The sequence below is a fragment of the Coprinopsis cinerea genome (assembly GCF_000182895.1).
Source record: "Coprinopsis cinerea okayama7#130 chromosome 9 map unlocalized cont3.9, whole genome shotgun sequence".
Taxonomy (NCBI): domain Eukaryota; kingdom Fungi; phylum Basidiomycota; class Agaricomycetes; order Agaricales; family Psathyrellaceae; genus Coprinopsis; species Coprinopsis cinerea.
Genome location: NW_003307536.1, coordinates 2,163,077 through 2,175,919, shown reverse-complemented (window position 1 = coordinate 2,175,919; position 12,843 = coordinate 2,163,077). Strand labels below are relative to the sequence as shown.

The 12,843-nt window shown below is 51.2% G+C and overlaps 6 protein-coding genes across 6 annotated transcripts; 2 read left to right on the top strand and 4 right to left on the bottom strand.

Moving 5' to 3' along the window:
- Positions 1-130: 130 nt before the first annotated feature.
- Positions 131-970, top strand: CC1G_08505 (hypothetical protein; the record flags this gene model as incomplete). The annotated part of the gene is made up of 3 exons (XM_001832625.1): positions 131-690; positions 777-841; positions 915-970. The coding sequence occupies 3 exons, from the start codon at positions 131-133 to the stop codon at positions 968-970; spliced, it is 681 nt and encodes a 226-aa protein (XP_001832677.1).
- Positions 971-1,280: 310 nt separating this feature from the next.
- On the top strand, positions 1,281-3,614 carry CC1G_08504 (ribosome biogenesis protein Noc4; the record flags this gene model as incomplete). Its single annotated transcript, XM_001832624.1, has 6 exons — positions 1,281-1,652; positions 1,705-1,988; positions 2,051-2,770; positions 2,827-2,993; positions 3,089-3,273; positions 3,405-3,614. The coding sequence occupies 6 exons, from the start codon at positions 1,281-1,283 to the stop codon at positions 3,612-3,614; spliced, it is 1,938 nt and encodes a 645-aa protein (XP_001832676.1).
- Positions 3,615-4,457: 843 nt separating this feature from the next.
- On the bottom strand, positions 4,458-4,886 carry CC1G_15217 (hypothetical protein; the record flags this gene model as incomplete). The annotated part of the gene is made up of 2 exons (XM_002910536.1): positions 4,458-4,538; positions 4,632-4,886. The coding sequence occupies 2 exons, from the start codon at positions 4,884-4,886 to the stop codon at positions 4,458-4,460; spliced, it is 336 nt and encodes a 111-aa protein (XP_002910582.1).
- Positions 4,887-5,885: 999 nt separating this feature from the next.
- Positions 5,886-7,832, bottom strand: CC1G_15216 (hypothetical protein; the record flags this gene model as incomplete). The annotated part of the gene is made up of 4 exons (XM_002910535.1): positions 5,886-6,892; positions 6,958-7,178; positions 7,223-7,296; positions 7,335-7,832. 4 exons carry the CDS (start codon positions 7,830-7,832, stop codon positions 5,886-5,888), a joined length of 1,800 nt encoding a protein of 599 aa, XP_002910581.1.
- Positions 7,833-9,198: 1,366 nt separating this feature from the next.
- On the bottom strand, positions 9,199-10,024 carry CC1G_08502 (hypothetical protein; the record flags this gene model as incomplete). The annotated part of the gene is made up of 4 exons (XM_001832622.2): positions 9,199-9,254; positions 9,321-9,385; positions 9,452-9,707; positions 9,769-10,024. The coding sequence occupies 4 exons, from the start codon at positions 10,022-10,024 to the stop codon at positions 9,199-9,201; spliced, it is 633 nt and encodes a 210-aa protein (XP_001832674.2).
- An 808-nt stretch (positions 10,025-10,832) lies between these two features.
- On the bottom strand, positions 10,833-12,501 carry CC1G_08501 (hypothetical protein; the record flags this gene model as incomplete). The annotated part of the gene is made up of 2 exons (XM_001832621.2): positions 10,833-11,314; positions 11,388-12,501. 2 exons carry the CDS (start codon positions 12,499-12,501, stop codon positions 10,833-10,835), a joined length of 1,596 nt encoding a protein of 531 aa, XP_001832673.2.
- Positions 12,502-12,843: the final 342 nt, after the last annotated feature.

The window sequence follows — 12,843 nt, the reverse complement described above, 5'->3', positions numbered from 1 at the left end:
CCCTGGTCGTGACTATTGCCTCCTTCAGCCAAAAACATATAAAATGCCCAACAAATGGCAGTGGAAAACAGCAGCGAACAAGCTCTCGACACTCCAAGTTCCACTAGTCGCTTCTTATTCTCAATCCACAATGGTCAAGCCTCTTTCCCTGCTCTCAGTCGTCAGCCTCGTTGCTGGAGCTTTCGCTCTCCCTCAAGCTTCCGGAATCTCCGACGAAGCCGCCACTTTGGATTTCAAGCCCGGTCCTGGCCTTCCCACCGTGGAGGAATTGGGGCTCACCACAGAAGACCTTCTCAAGCCCATTCCAGAGGAAGTTCTCGCCTCAGTCCGTACGTCCTCATCACATATCACCCACACCGAGACAGCACAATTCCTAACAAACGCATCCTTCCGGGTACCCGCAGAAGCCGACTACGCCTCCCTCGACGCCGGCTCAGGCTCCTCAGCATCCAGCGACGGCTCATCAAGCCTCACAAAGCGCCAATGGACACCCGCCTGCAAGGGTCCCCACCGCGCCTCCCTCGCCAGCGCCAACGCCTGCTACAACTACCTCTTGAGTCTGGGTACCACCGCGTGCACTGTCCCCGATTCAGGCTCCGTCTGGCTTTCCCTGATCACCATGTGCGAGATTGGTGACGCTAAGGTCACGGGCAAGTGCTTCCCACCGAACTGCCCTGCCTCTTCCTGGTGGTAAGTCCATTACTCAGTACTTATGCTTGGCATTCCTGCATTATTCGTTGAGAACGCGTACTGACCCACCCTGTGTACTACTACAGCCAACACGCGGCTCATGGCGTCGCCTGGGTAATGCAGAACTGCAACGTTGACAACTTTGTCGGAGGTGCGTGGACACTGTGTTTTGACTCCTTTCGACGCATGTTTGAACTGACCTGGATGTCCATGCGGATTTATAGGCGAGCAAGCTGCTTGGGGCAACGGCCACCTGATCATCGGTGTTCAGAGCCGTTAAATCCAAGTCCCGGCTTACTGCTATCTTACGGGTTTCGCATTCTGAGAGTAGAACGTAACGAGGGCCTATTTCTTAGAGATAGAGTACCATGCTCAATACAATATTCCACCTTTAACCTTGAAACAAGTGCACTGCCAGGACCTGTCAGTGTCTGTCGTTCACTGCTGGCGCCTGATCATGATCCAGTTTGGCAAGAGCCCCGGCGCTAATCACAAGCGGCGGCAAAGGCGTCTGATTCAAATACAGACAAACACAAATTCTGCGCGATCAGTTGTTCTCGTCGTTCCTGACCGCGACCAACGACCACAAAATGCCCGCCCCGGTGCGCTCGCTACCGCCAACGAAGAAAAGGAAACTAGACCCTTCATCATCATCTACCTCGACTGTTTCTCAAATCAAATCGCTCGAAGAGTCTCTGGCTGAGGCGATCAAGAGCCAAACCTCGCTGAATGCCCTCGCGGACCTTATCCAACTGGTTCTTTCGTCCTCCGATGCACAAGACGTCTCAAAGGGAATCTATGCCTTGTATAGGACGTTTGTGATTATAGTTTCCACTGGGAAGCTTGGGCTAGTGGGAGGCGATGAAGCCGCGAAGAAGGTCAAGGCCTGGTTATGGGAGCGTCTAAATGAATACACCGACTATCTCGTCGGGCTGTTGAAGGACGAAGAGAAACATCTACGGGTGCGTTTTTCTGGCCTTGTAAATCTCTATAAATTCACTGAACATATATTAGACATCGTCTATCCAAATCCTTTTCTCACTTCAAAAACACCTATCGAGTTCACTCTCGACTACCTCGTCGGGCGATTCAAAACCACAACCACAGTTCCACGTATCCCACTTCAAAAAGATCACTAATGGTCTGCTTACCTGCCCTCCCTCTTCACGGTCAACGTCGAACGCCAGCTCCAACGACGGCGATGCAACCCTCATTGACCCAGACGTCCTCCACCTCTTTTACGAAACCTGGCTCAGCGTCTACGACGATGTTCGGTGGTTCTTCCTGCGCGAAGCTGCGTGCGTAGCATCTTTCTCTTTTACAAGCCCAAAGCTAACGCTTATTCGTTCACCTGGTATAGCACAATCCTCAACACCACCTCCACCAAAAAGCTTTCCTCATCCCTCAACGCAACCAAAAACCTCCTTCTAATCCTCGAAAAGCTCAACACCTTCCCCACCGAACAATCCGAACTCAACGCCTGGTGGGTGCCCGAACTCGGCACCAAACCCCCCAAACCCAAAAAACTGCGCGACGGCGAAGACGAGGACGACGCCTCGCTCTCCAAACCGCCAGGCGAAGAAGAGGAGGAAGAAGACGACTGGCGCAAGTTCTTTGAAGACGATCCAACGCCCAAGGACCCGAAGGACAAACAGCCCTCAGCACGATTACACCAGCTCACGATCCACCAATCCCTACATTCGCTTGCATCGCATCGGGCGGTGTTCACGAGAACATGGTTGACGCTGTTGCCGCGAGTCGCTGCCTCATCAAGCGGGAAAGGTGGAAGCGACGAGACAAGGCGCGCACTTTCAGTTCGCGTGCTGAACATCATGCATCGCGGTGTTCTGCCACACCTCACCCGACCTATCCTCGTCATGGATTGGATTGCCGGGTGTGTTGATATGGGCGGCTCACTCGGCCTCCTGGGTCTCAACGCCCTCTTCACCTTGATGAAGGACTACAACCTCGACTACCCATCCTTCTACACCCGCCTATACGCATTCCTCGACCGAGACCTCCTCACCTCTAAATACCGAGCCCGGTTCTTCCGAATGGCCGACCTCTTTTTGGCATCTACGTGAGTCCTCCCCCCGTGTTTCTGTTGCTATGGTGTAGGTTTTTACCGTGCTCTAGTCACCTCCCAGCAACCCTCCTCGCCTCATTCATCAAGCGCCTCGCTCGGCTCTCGTTGAACGCGCCGCCAGCCGCAATCGTCATGATAATTCCCTTCACATACAACATCCTCAAGCGACACCCCGCGTTGATGGTGATGATCCACCGGGATGCTGATGACGAGGAAGGTAGGTTGACCTCCCGACTGCTCTTAATTCCCTCCATACTCCATACTCCGTTTCCACCGAACACGCGCTAACCCTCTTTTACTACCCCAACGCAGACCCCTACTCACCAACCGAACCGAACCCTCTCTCAACCAACGCCCTCTCCTCCTCCCTCTGGGAACTCTACACCCACCGCTCGCACTACCACGCTACCGTCTCCACTCTAACCAAAATCTTCAGCGAGGCGTTCACAAAACCCAATTATTCAATGGAGGATTTCTTGGATCATACATACGGGACTGTGAGTCTACTTCTCGCCTTCTTTTACTATAATGTTCTCCATCTTTTCTCAACTTCTAAATTTATTCCGTTCTTTGTAACGACACCATCGTCATCAATTGCTTACTGACCGACCGACCTTTTGCGTTGTAGCTATTCGACACGGAGGTGAACAGGAAGATCAAGAAGGAACCGCCGCTCTCTATGGATTGTGATAAGAAGTTTGAGTTGTTCCCTAGTGTGGAGTTGAAGTTGAAGTCCTTGAAGGACCATGAAGCAGAGGGGGGCGGGGAGGAAGGAGAAGAACAGGTCCAGTCGTCGACGGTACAAGGGGATCTGGTTTCTGAGCTGTGGGGTTTCTAAGAGAGTGCGAGAGCGGTGTGTCAATATGTGGCATATGGATGTACCTAGGTCCTTGAAAATCCACCATCACGACCTTCACCCACGGAATGTCGTTCGAAATGGGGACGGAAAGCTTACTCTCATTAACTTAGGGTTCTCGGGACCATGCCAGGAGAGGTGACGACTGCCAAGACGTGTGGCGATTGAACAATTGGTATTGAGCTGAACCAGCTTCTCTACGTCCAGGCGATTGGTCATTTTTCTGCTTGTTCCTTGGACCCCCGCTGCTTTGTTACGATTAGATAGAAGACAACTGCAAATGGAGTGTAGTGTCCGTCCTTTGGGGAGACGCGAACTCCATCGGCCTGAGGGACGAGTCTACCAGACTTGTTGAGGTCCGAGAACGGTAAGCGTTTCTTTTTTTGTTCGCCCGAAGGGCAGACTTCGCAGCGATGGGAAATCACTTCGAGCGCGTCCTCTATCCAGATCCTCTTCCCACTTCAAGAAACACCTCTCGAGTGCTCTCTCAATTACCTCGTCGAGCGAATCAACCTGGGTCAGCGTCTACGTCGACACCCGGTGGTTCTTCCTGCGTGCGTAGCATCCTTATATTTGGTTTCCGAGTTGTGGGGTATCTAGAAAACAGGCTGAACTGTACGGTGGTTTCAAGTTATGGCGGTTATGAGATAGGAGCAGCTGGTGTCACTGAATCCAAAACCGATATTTTCACCTCAACGGGGACATAAACTTCAACCGCGGTCTAAGATCTATTACAGCTCTAATTGGTCTACACACACATCGACAGTGGGAAATCGAAAAGGCCTCAGGCTATTCCACAGAAGTATGGCTGGTTCGGGCCGAGCGCTAAACGACGGGAAGCGTGAAAAGCTGAACGGCGACGTTGCACTCGGCGGGTTCGTTTGAAGAATCAGCCTTCCAGTAAATCTACGGGACGAAAGAAAGGTCAGCCACACACGCCACTCCAATCCACTCTCAAAACTTTCAAGAACGGTGAAACCAAAACTGATTAAAACTCACATTCCTCTCCTTCCCACAGCTATACAGATTCGTCCAGTTACTATTCATAACCAACTTGGCGCCTAGGATCGGACCCATCCGATCAGAGAACAACGAAAAGGTATCAAAGTTGGCGCATTTGGGCGGATGGAAGGTTGACCCGTCGGGGCGGGTGCGCTGGACGAAGATGAGGGGGCCAGAGGTTGAGATGCAGTGGTCGTTGGGGTCGGAGAGGGTGGGGTCGTAGACGCTGTTTTCGTTTCGGCCTGCAAACATGGCGGTTATGTCGTTTGGTGGATCAGATGATGGGATGTGGACGTGGCTACACACCTAGCTTATCGCTCAAGTCGACGTAAGGACTGTATACATATGGCGAAGTCGGTCCACCCGCTGGGTCTTGAGCCACAAGTTTCCCATTCATAAAATAGAACTGCCCAATCGGTCCGTCGCCTGTAAGCGTCGACTGGTTCCTCCCTCCCGAAATGCGAAGCGGCTACGTTTACACCAACCATCCAAGATAAGTGCGCGCATGATAGGTCGGTCAGCCAAGCCGCCGACTCAATCTTAACAGAACAATGGACATTTGATCACTCACCAAAAAGTTATCGTTCTCGCTAAATGGATCTGTCGCTACGAGGTAAAAGAGGGGCGTGTCCGCGCCGGGCACTAAAACCGCAGAAGCGGGCGTGATTCGTTGCAATGTCGTGATCGTCAAGGCTGCAAGGCCGAGTACCAAAGCGCTCGTCTTGTTCGTTGTCGTGATGCCGAGTTTCATATCTGGAGGCTTTGTGATCGATGAAAGGAAGTTGGGATATGTACAGAGAAGGAAGATGTCATCCAAAGCTCCAAAGCGAACATGCTTCCAGCATCACTCCGGACTTAAGTATCACCTTTTAGAAATCGGGCAGCCGCCGGTACAATTGCAGAATCAACCATGTCAGACACTTGCGACAGTCCCTCCTTGACCGAGCTTTGAGTTCAAGGCCACCACAAGCATATATTCGAATGGAGGCGATAGCCCGAGTTGGAGCGTTCACGGGTCCTCAGATCAACAGGCAGCTCCACCCGGAGCGGCCAAGTGGATGTCAACAATCGGATGTACGGATCTTTCTGGGCTGGGCAGTCAACGTCATCCACCTGCCTTTCAGAACTTGCGCCTTGAGTCACTCGTAGCAGAACTTTGGGAGTCACATTTCGAAGTATTTAAGTTCATTGACGTATGGAATATAGGAAAAGTCGAAGTAACCATATCGAATTATCGCTCCCAGCACAACATCAAAACGCGGGGAGAGCGCCCGTAGTTGGGTCCACACGGTAAACCCTTTCCCTCATCTCGACATGGGTCCTAAATCTAAAACCGTTCTTCCCTTCATGGAAACCCCTCGATCGCAAAAACGGGAACAAGACACGCGGCTTCGTGGATAGGAGAACCGTGGACGCCTCGGAATCCCCGCCCACCGCCAAATCAGATACAGCGTTCCAGTAATACTCCAATTTCTTCATTCTCGCATTCCCTAGTTCCGCCTTGGCACAATGACAAACCATCGGACTCCCACCCTCCAACAGACCTTCCAGCTTCACCTTAAACGCCCGCGTCTCCTCCAGAATATCCTCATCTTCGACAGTAAAGTCGGCGTTTCGTAGTCGGAGGGGTCGAATGACGATGTGTACAGAGACGGAGCGAAGGTGGGGAAGGGCATAGGTATGATTGCAGTCGTAACACATGGCTCCGCGGCGAGAACCAAATGAAGAGTTTGCTTCCTCAGCGGCGTTGGACCTATCGCACTCGTAGCCGCCCAATGCCCTGTCAACCTGGCCCCAGGTGTAACCCAAGTCGAGTCGATCCAAGGATCCGTGAATATGAAGAGTGAGGTCGAGAGTCGTCAGAGAAGCGAAGGTATGAATAAAGGGTGTACCAACCCCAGTAAGTTCAAGGAAATCGTCACCCCCGTGACTTGCGGGTTGTGGTGCATGAGGGATAGTGATCCCCGCATTTCTAGCCGCCAGCGTAACCACTTCCTGCTGAGGGAGTTCACCAAACTTGCTAGTCCACTTCCAGGCAGACTTAGATGGCTTCGGCCAGGTATTCAACAAGGCAGGTTTGCTTTCACATAGGCCCAGAAACATGTTGGAGAAGGAAGTCGGTTGTCTTGGGTTGACAAAGCGATGACTTGTAAGAGAGAGATGCTCGAGTGTTTTGAACGAGTCGGGGTTGGTGTACACCAAAGGAAGAGGGAGGGACTCCGAATTTGCGTCTGCCCCCTCCGGACGACAGTCGCTATCTAAGGTCAAAAGAGCCAAGCGGTCAGCCATCGTACCGAATCAAAAAAGGGAGAAAGAAACGTACAGATTAAATTGAGCGTTCGCAAATTCTCCGATGATGCTAGCAACCGGATGGTCAAAACGTACTGCTCTTCAGAAGCGATGCGAACGTCGAGGTGGGCAAGCTGGGCAAAGGAGATGGCATTCGGAGAGTCGAGAAAGTTCTCCACTGCCGGTGGGTAGAATCCTCTCAAGGTGAGGGATGAAAACCTATGAGGCGCGTCAAAAGACTTGACTTGGAAGTTCCTTGAAGAACGTCAGCACCACACCGTTTGAAGATATGAACTTACTCCAACGTCCCAAATTGCGCAGTGTCAGGCGATTCAAAGATATCCAAGGATATCTCATTCCAAGCCGGGACGTTCTTACTAATCAGCGCACGATTTGGAAACCCGAGCCCACCAAGGTGCAGCCGTCGAAGAAAGCCTCCCTTTGCCGAAAGAGGGCCGCCTCCCGGATGGCCAGCTGAAGGCGCTGAGGAAGTGCAGAGAATAAACCATGGCCCTTCAACTCAACATGAAGATCTTCCAACTGCGAAAATTTCACCACTAGACGCGCCAGAGCCGAACTAATCCACCACTTGGTATCGATATCCTTGTTCCACTTGACCACCAGCTTGCGAACAAATGTTCTCAGCTCGCGGTTCTGCTCAAGGACGGCAGCAAGGTTATAGTATATCTTCGGGAAGGGACTAGACCCCTTTTTTCCTCTGGAATTTGGGATTGGAAGCACGATCGTGTGGAACACGTAGGGCCGAGAATAGGTCAGAAAGCCCTTCCAAGCAAGAGAACATACTTTGAGGTCACGTATAGTGTTCTTCCAAGGCCCTTTACGAGATAAGTAAAGGTAGTCAATGATGAGAGAGATCAACTCTGTTGGTAGGGAAGAGAGAGTCGCCATTGTGGTTGAAGTTCAAGGCGAAGAAGCGGAAGCGCGTGGGTGGCAACTTTGACCTTGAAGGCATAACGAATTTCCCACGATCAATTTGCCGCTCCTCGCGCGCTCGCCTCGCGTGTTAGTGGTCGTTACTGATACTGGTTACTGAAAATTGAAAATAATTAATAAATATAGTAATCCCTCACGTGAAACTTCCCGCGCGCGTTAAGCGCGCGCGAACGCGCAAAACCTGGGCTCGCAATATGATGTTCATGCCAACCCAGCAATGCTCAATTACTGCAGATTCGATAGAACTATCGCTCTAAGGCTGATAAATTGGCTCTAAGTGCTCCCTTCTGCCCTTGCATCCTTCTATACTCCATGAAATCTGAATACTGTTTGAAAGTGTGCCTAAATTCTCATTTCGGGCATGCATTGGGCCCAGTCCAACCACGGAACGACTCGGGACGCTGGATGAAGCGCTATAAAGATATCTGAGGCTTTACTTCCACTTTGAACTGGGATTGAGGACGGCACACACCTCGGACACATGAACAAGCCTTGAACAAGGTAGTTCCTCACCCGGATTGCTGCCCAAGCACCAACTACCTCTCCTGCCTGCTAGCCGCTCTCATTTGCCTTAGTCTATGACCTTCCATGCTAAACTTCCCACCTCGGGTGCTCATGCCATCCAAGCTTGAGTGCTTGAGCCTCGAGTACGGTCATGTACGATTGCCATTGAGATGACCTTCCGAATCATTCGGACAGAGATTAGATGCATCACCGATTCCTACTGCCGCCCGCGTCGTTATCGCGTCGTCCTCGTGCCGAGTAACGACCTTCTAAATGGGCAACGGCGCTCGATTTGGAGAAATTATAGTGAGAAACCCTAGGAAACCATCAAAAAGCCACCACTTTAGGGAAAACCCCATGAATTATAGTGAAAATGGCCGAAAGCGTCACTTCTCCTGACTTCCCGCACCTACCCCAGCTCGAGCTGCAGAAGTCAAGGAAGCCTGGGATGCTGTGAGACGTCATATACTGTAGATATCCTCCCTTCTCTCTTCCCTCTCTCTTCCCCTTTCCTCTTTTGGAATTATTTTTTCTTTTCTTTTTCTTTTTTCTTTTTCACCCACATACACCAGTATCGAGCCCTCGCGCGCGCGTCGCTTGTCGATCGCTTTTTTTTGGTGGCCTTCTGCAACTTTCCAGGTGAGTACAGACCGTTCGTCACAGTTCAAGTCTGGGGAATGATTTGTGAATACGACTCGTAAATCAGGCTGAACGATGACGACTTGTCCTTAAAAATTGGTACGGAATAAGCCTTTCATGGCGTAAATAAAAATTTGGAAGAGTTCACAACAATGTAGTCAACTAGTAGGTCTCCTCCCTATAAGTGCGAAGTAATGGCGATCAAGTGTCCATTGCCCCAAGCAGCTTGTCGACCTGTTAATAGAAGTGTGCATCACTCAGCTCCCGGAGTGTGGTGCGCTAAACAGAAACGCAACGCACCTGCAACTTGACCATTGACATTACAGTTAGCAATCGTCCAAGCAACGCCATGCGCAACATGTTGGCTATATAGACGGAGATCAACTCGCTTGTTAAACATTTGGACCACCGGAATATGGCAGGCCACTCACCACCAGGAAGTAGCAGGGCAATTGGGTGGGAAACACAATCCCTGGACTTGTGCTTGTCCAAAAACGCACATACGGGTAGTTGAACCCCAAACTGAACCAGAGTTGTGGACAGTGCAAGCGGTGGTTCCCAAGGCGTTAAGGTAGTTGTAGCAGCCGAGGGCGTCATTGACGTTAACATATCCAGAGTGGCATACTGGATCGAAACGCTTGACGAGGCTCGACCCCTCGGAGGTATCCATGGCAGTGTACTCCGCAGCTGAAAACGTTAACGCATTCTGTGAGTCTGACGACGAATAGCGACGGAAATGGCGACGTACTAATATTTGCAAGAGTCTCCTCAGGGATGGGCTTGAGTAGGTCATCGATCGTGAGTCCCAGCTCTTCGAGCGTAGGAAGCCCAGGTCCAGGCTCAAACCTGATAGAGGCCTTTTCCGGGGCCTCAGCGGCCTGAGGAAGAGCAAAAGCTCCAACAAGGCAGGCGAGTGAGAGCAAAGAAAAAGAGGGCTTGACCATTGTAATCTGAGGAAGAAGTTGATCACCTTGGTTGGTGGCTTTCGACTTCCATTTCTTCATGACTTTTATATGTTTTCCAAGCGGATTAGTCATGAGAAAGGCGCCGCTTTACTGTCCCTAGCTGTGTTAACTTTCCCTTTCACGGGGCCAACTTTCAATGTTTCATCATTGTCGGCAATCCAGGAAGGGGTATTTACGTACAACGGCGCTTTCCAACGTCAGTGAAATGTCCGTACGATACGTTTGGTAGCTCACCATCCATGCGTTTCTCAATAATATAATGCTGTCCTATGATGTTAGCCCTCCCAGCTTATATGCAACCTGCATTCGAGCGATTGGCAAGTGCGCGGTGCCGGGGATTGGACTGCATAGAGCCAATCACTAAGCGCCCGTCCTCAGTACAGGGCCCCGACGGACTCAGGCCGGCGGCTTCGTACGTACATGTACTTTTGGGAAACCGCGTTTGGTATTGATTGGTGAGTTCTTACCGTATGTCGGAGTTGCCGGCGCTCTTGAGCTGTTTCAGGTGAGTTTCCAGTTCTCGAATCTTTGATCACGACGCACTTGGAAGGCATTCCGCTCGCGGAATATCATACCGGAACATGCTACACGTAAAACTACTCCACTGCATACAGTATACATTGCATCGTCGCTCTTGGTATCTCAATATGCATGGCGTCAAAGTCTCCATCGAGACCTGAGCTCACCTGTTGTGGTTCAACCCCGACGTTTTGAAGGGAATTTGTATTCACTGGTGAGAATCTCCCGCCGACTTCAAAGTTCCGATGAGCGCTCGTCACCAGCGCAGTACGTGCATCCCGTTCCAACAAGTACATACACCGAAATCAATTGTAAATACGGTCATCATTCAGATCACCTCTACTTCAAACCGAAAGACAAAGGGAAGATCTGCTAGTCCTGCCTTGTCATTTACTTTCTCCTCCAACTTCCCACATCGCTCTTCCAATTTACGAAATTCGCCCTCCTTCATCGACAGTACAACGGTGAGCTTCTCCAAATTGGGGAACCGTTTCGGTCTGTCTGAAGGTGAAACGATACGTTTGACGGCAGCCGGTATTGAGGACGAAAGGTAGTATTCCCAGGAGGGAGGGACGACAATAATGTGAAGCGAGTCACCCACTTCGAAGCGGATAGTGAGATACTTGATGGCTGCCAATGCTCGTGATTGACACCGAAGGCCTTGAAGCGCACCCTCTAAATTGACCTTATGCGCTATAAGGCCTCGTACCTCGTCTCTGCCCTCATACTCTGCGCCGAGACAAGACACGAGTTCAAGGTGTCGCAGGCGGGGAAAAGGTTCAAGCTCGAGAGTCCTGAATTCGGTGTGATCTTTTCATAGCAATTTTCCAGTAGATATATCAGTCAAAAAGAGATCTTAAGAGACAAGCAAATATGCACTCACCATCCTGTTCCATCGTAGACGTGATGACGGAGACAAGAGACATCTCCTCCAAAGAGTCGGCTTGTGGGTTGAGTAGTTGGCTAACCTCTTGGCCCGAGGCATAAGGCCGATACCCCATCCAAAGCTTCAAGGTCCTGAGGGATGAGAACATCGGGACTGGAATCAAGACGCTTTTCATTAGCGCGAAGGGCAGGGCCCGCCACTCCAGCGACTCGATAGTCGAAGTCGATATCGGGGCCAATTCAGGATTGATACGGTCGAGAATCTCGAAGTGTACCCGCTCTAGTGTGAGACGATGGGTGACCGACATCCATGATTGGATAACGCTGCGCGGTACGTTTGTCGACCTTGCTACGTGGAAAGCGGGAAGTCGATGGCTGTGCGTTATCCAATCTTGTAGGGCGAGCGCGGATGATATAGGTGTGTCCCTAGGAAACTGGTTCCAGTCGAGGGCGATGAGGAGGTCAAGCTTCTGCAACTTTCCTCCTGAAGCAAAACTTCTGAGAATATTGCCCAGAACAACGTCGGAAACTCCGGAGAGAATCCAAGGTTTTGCTGAGCGGAGACCGTGACCTCGCGCCGAGATCGTGAGGCGCTTGGCGTGGCTGAGGAGGCCTGGGTTTCCTTCGATCAGGACTTGAAGCTTATATGCCTTGTCCGGGGACCTCAAGATTATCCTCTCGAAGACATTGGGGATGAATACGGCACGATAGATGCTGGAGACTTGGAAGAGTGCAACGTAGGCTTGACGCCTTTCTTCGCGACTCGGAAAAGCATGAATGTATGTTGCAATCTTGTTGATAAGTTCGACTGGAAGTTGGTGAGAAGGTACGATTGTCTCAGAGGTAGCCATTTGTGGAGGGTAGCTGTCGAGGAGATTGCAGATGGTTCGTTGCAGACTGCCACAAGGCCCAGTTGGATGCCATGCTGTGGACGTGATCAGCACGTTGATCATTGATGGCATCAGGACCAATGCTGTGTTCAAGTTAGGGGCGACTCGCAGCAGCTCGCAGCGTCGTTCTCGAGCCCAACGAAAGAGATCCAATGGCATCCTCGCCTCGGAGTTGGAAAAGAATTGCCCAGACGTGAGCGCCTCGAAAGCTCGAATGAACATGATTCAGATCCAGCAGGCGCCGGCCCATTCCACCGTATTTGGCAACATTTCCCGCAAGGAGCACAGCCACATGCCCGTCACGACCCATCACATTCGTGAAGCGCCGAGTTCGAACCACGATGTCGACGTGCTGTACCTCTGTTTCGCCCCATCTTCTTCCCTATTTCCCTGGAAGTGTATAGCATGACCGTAAAACTATCCCTAAAGATCTACCGTACCACCAGCCTTCATAACTGACCGCATCAACAACTTTGGAGAACAATGCATTTCTGGAACAATGGGGGCATCCAGCTTGCAAACACGCAGCGTCTCAGTTAGACGCCCTGGAACAATATGGGAGCG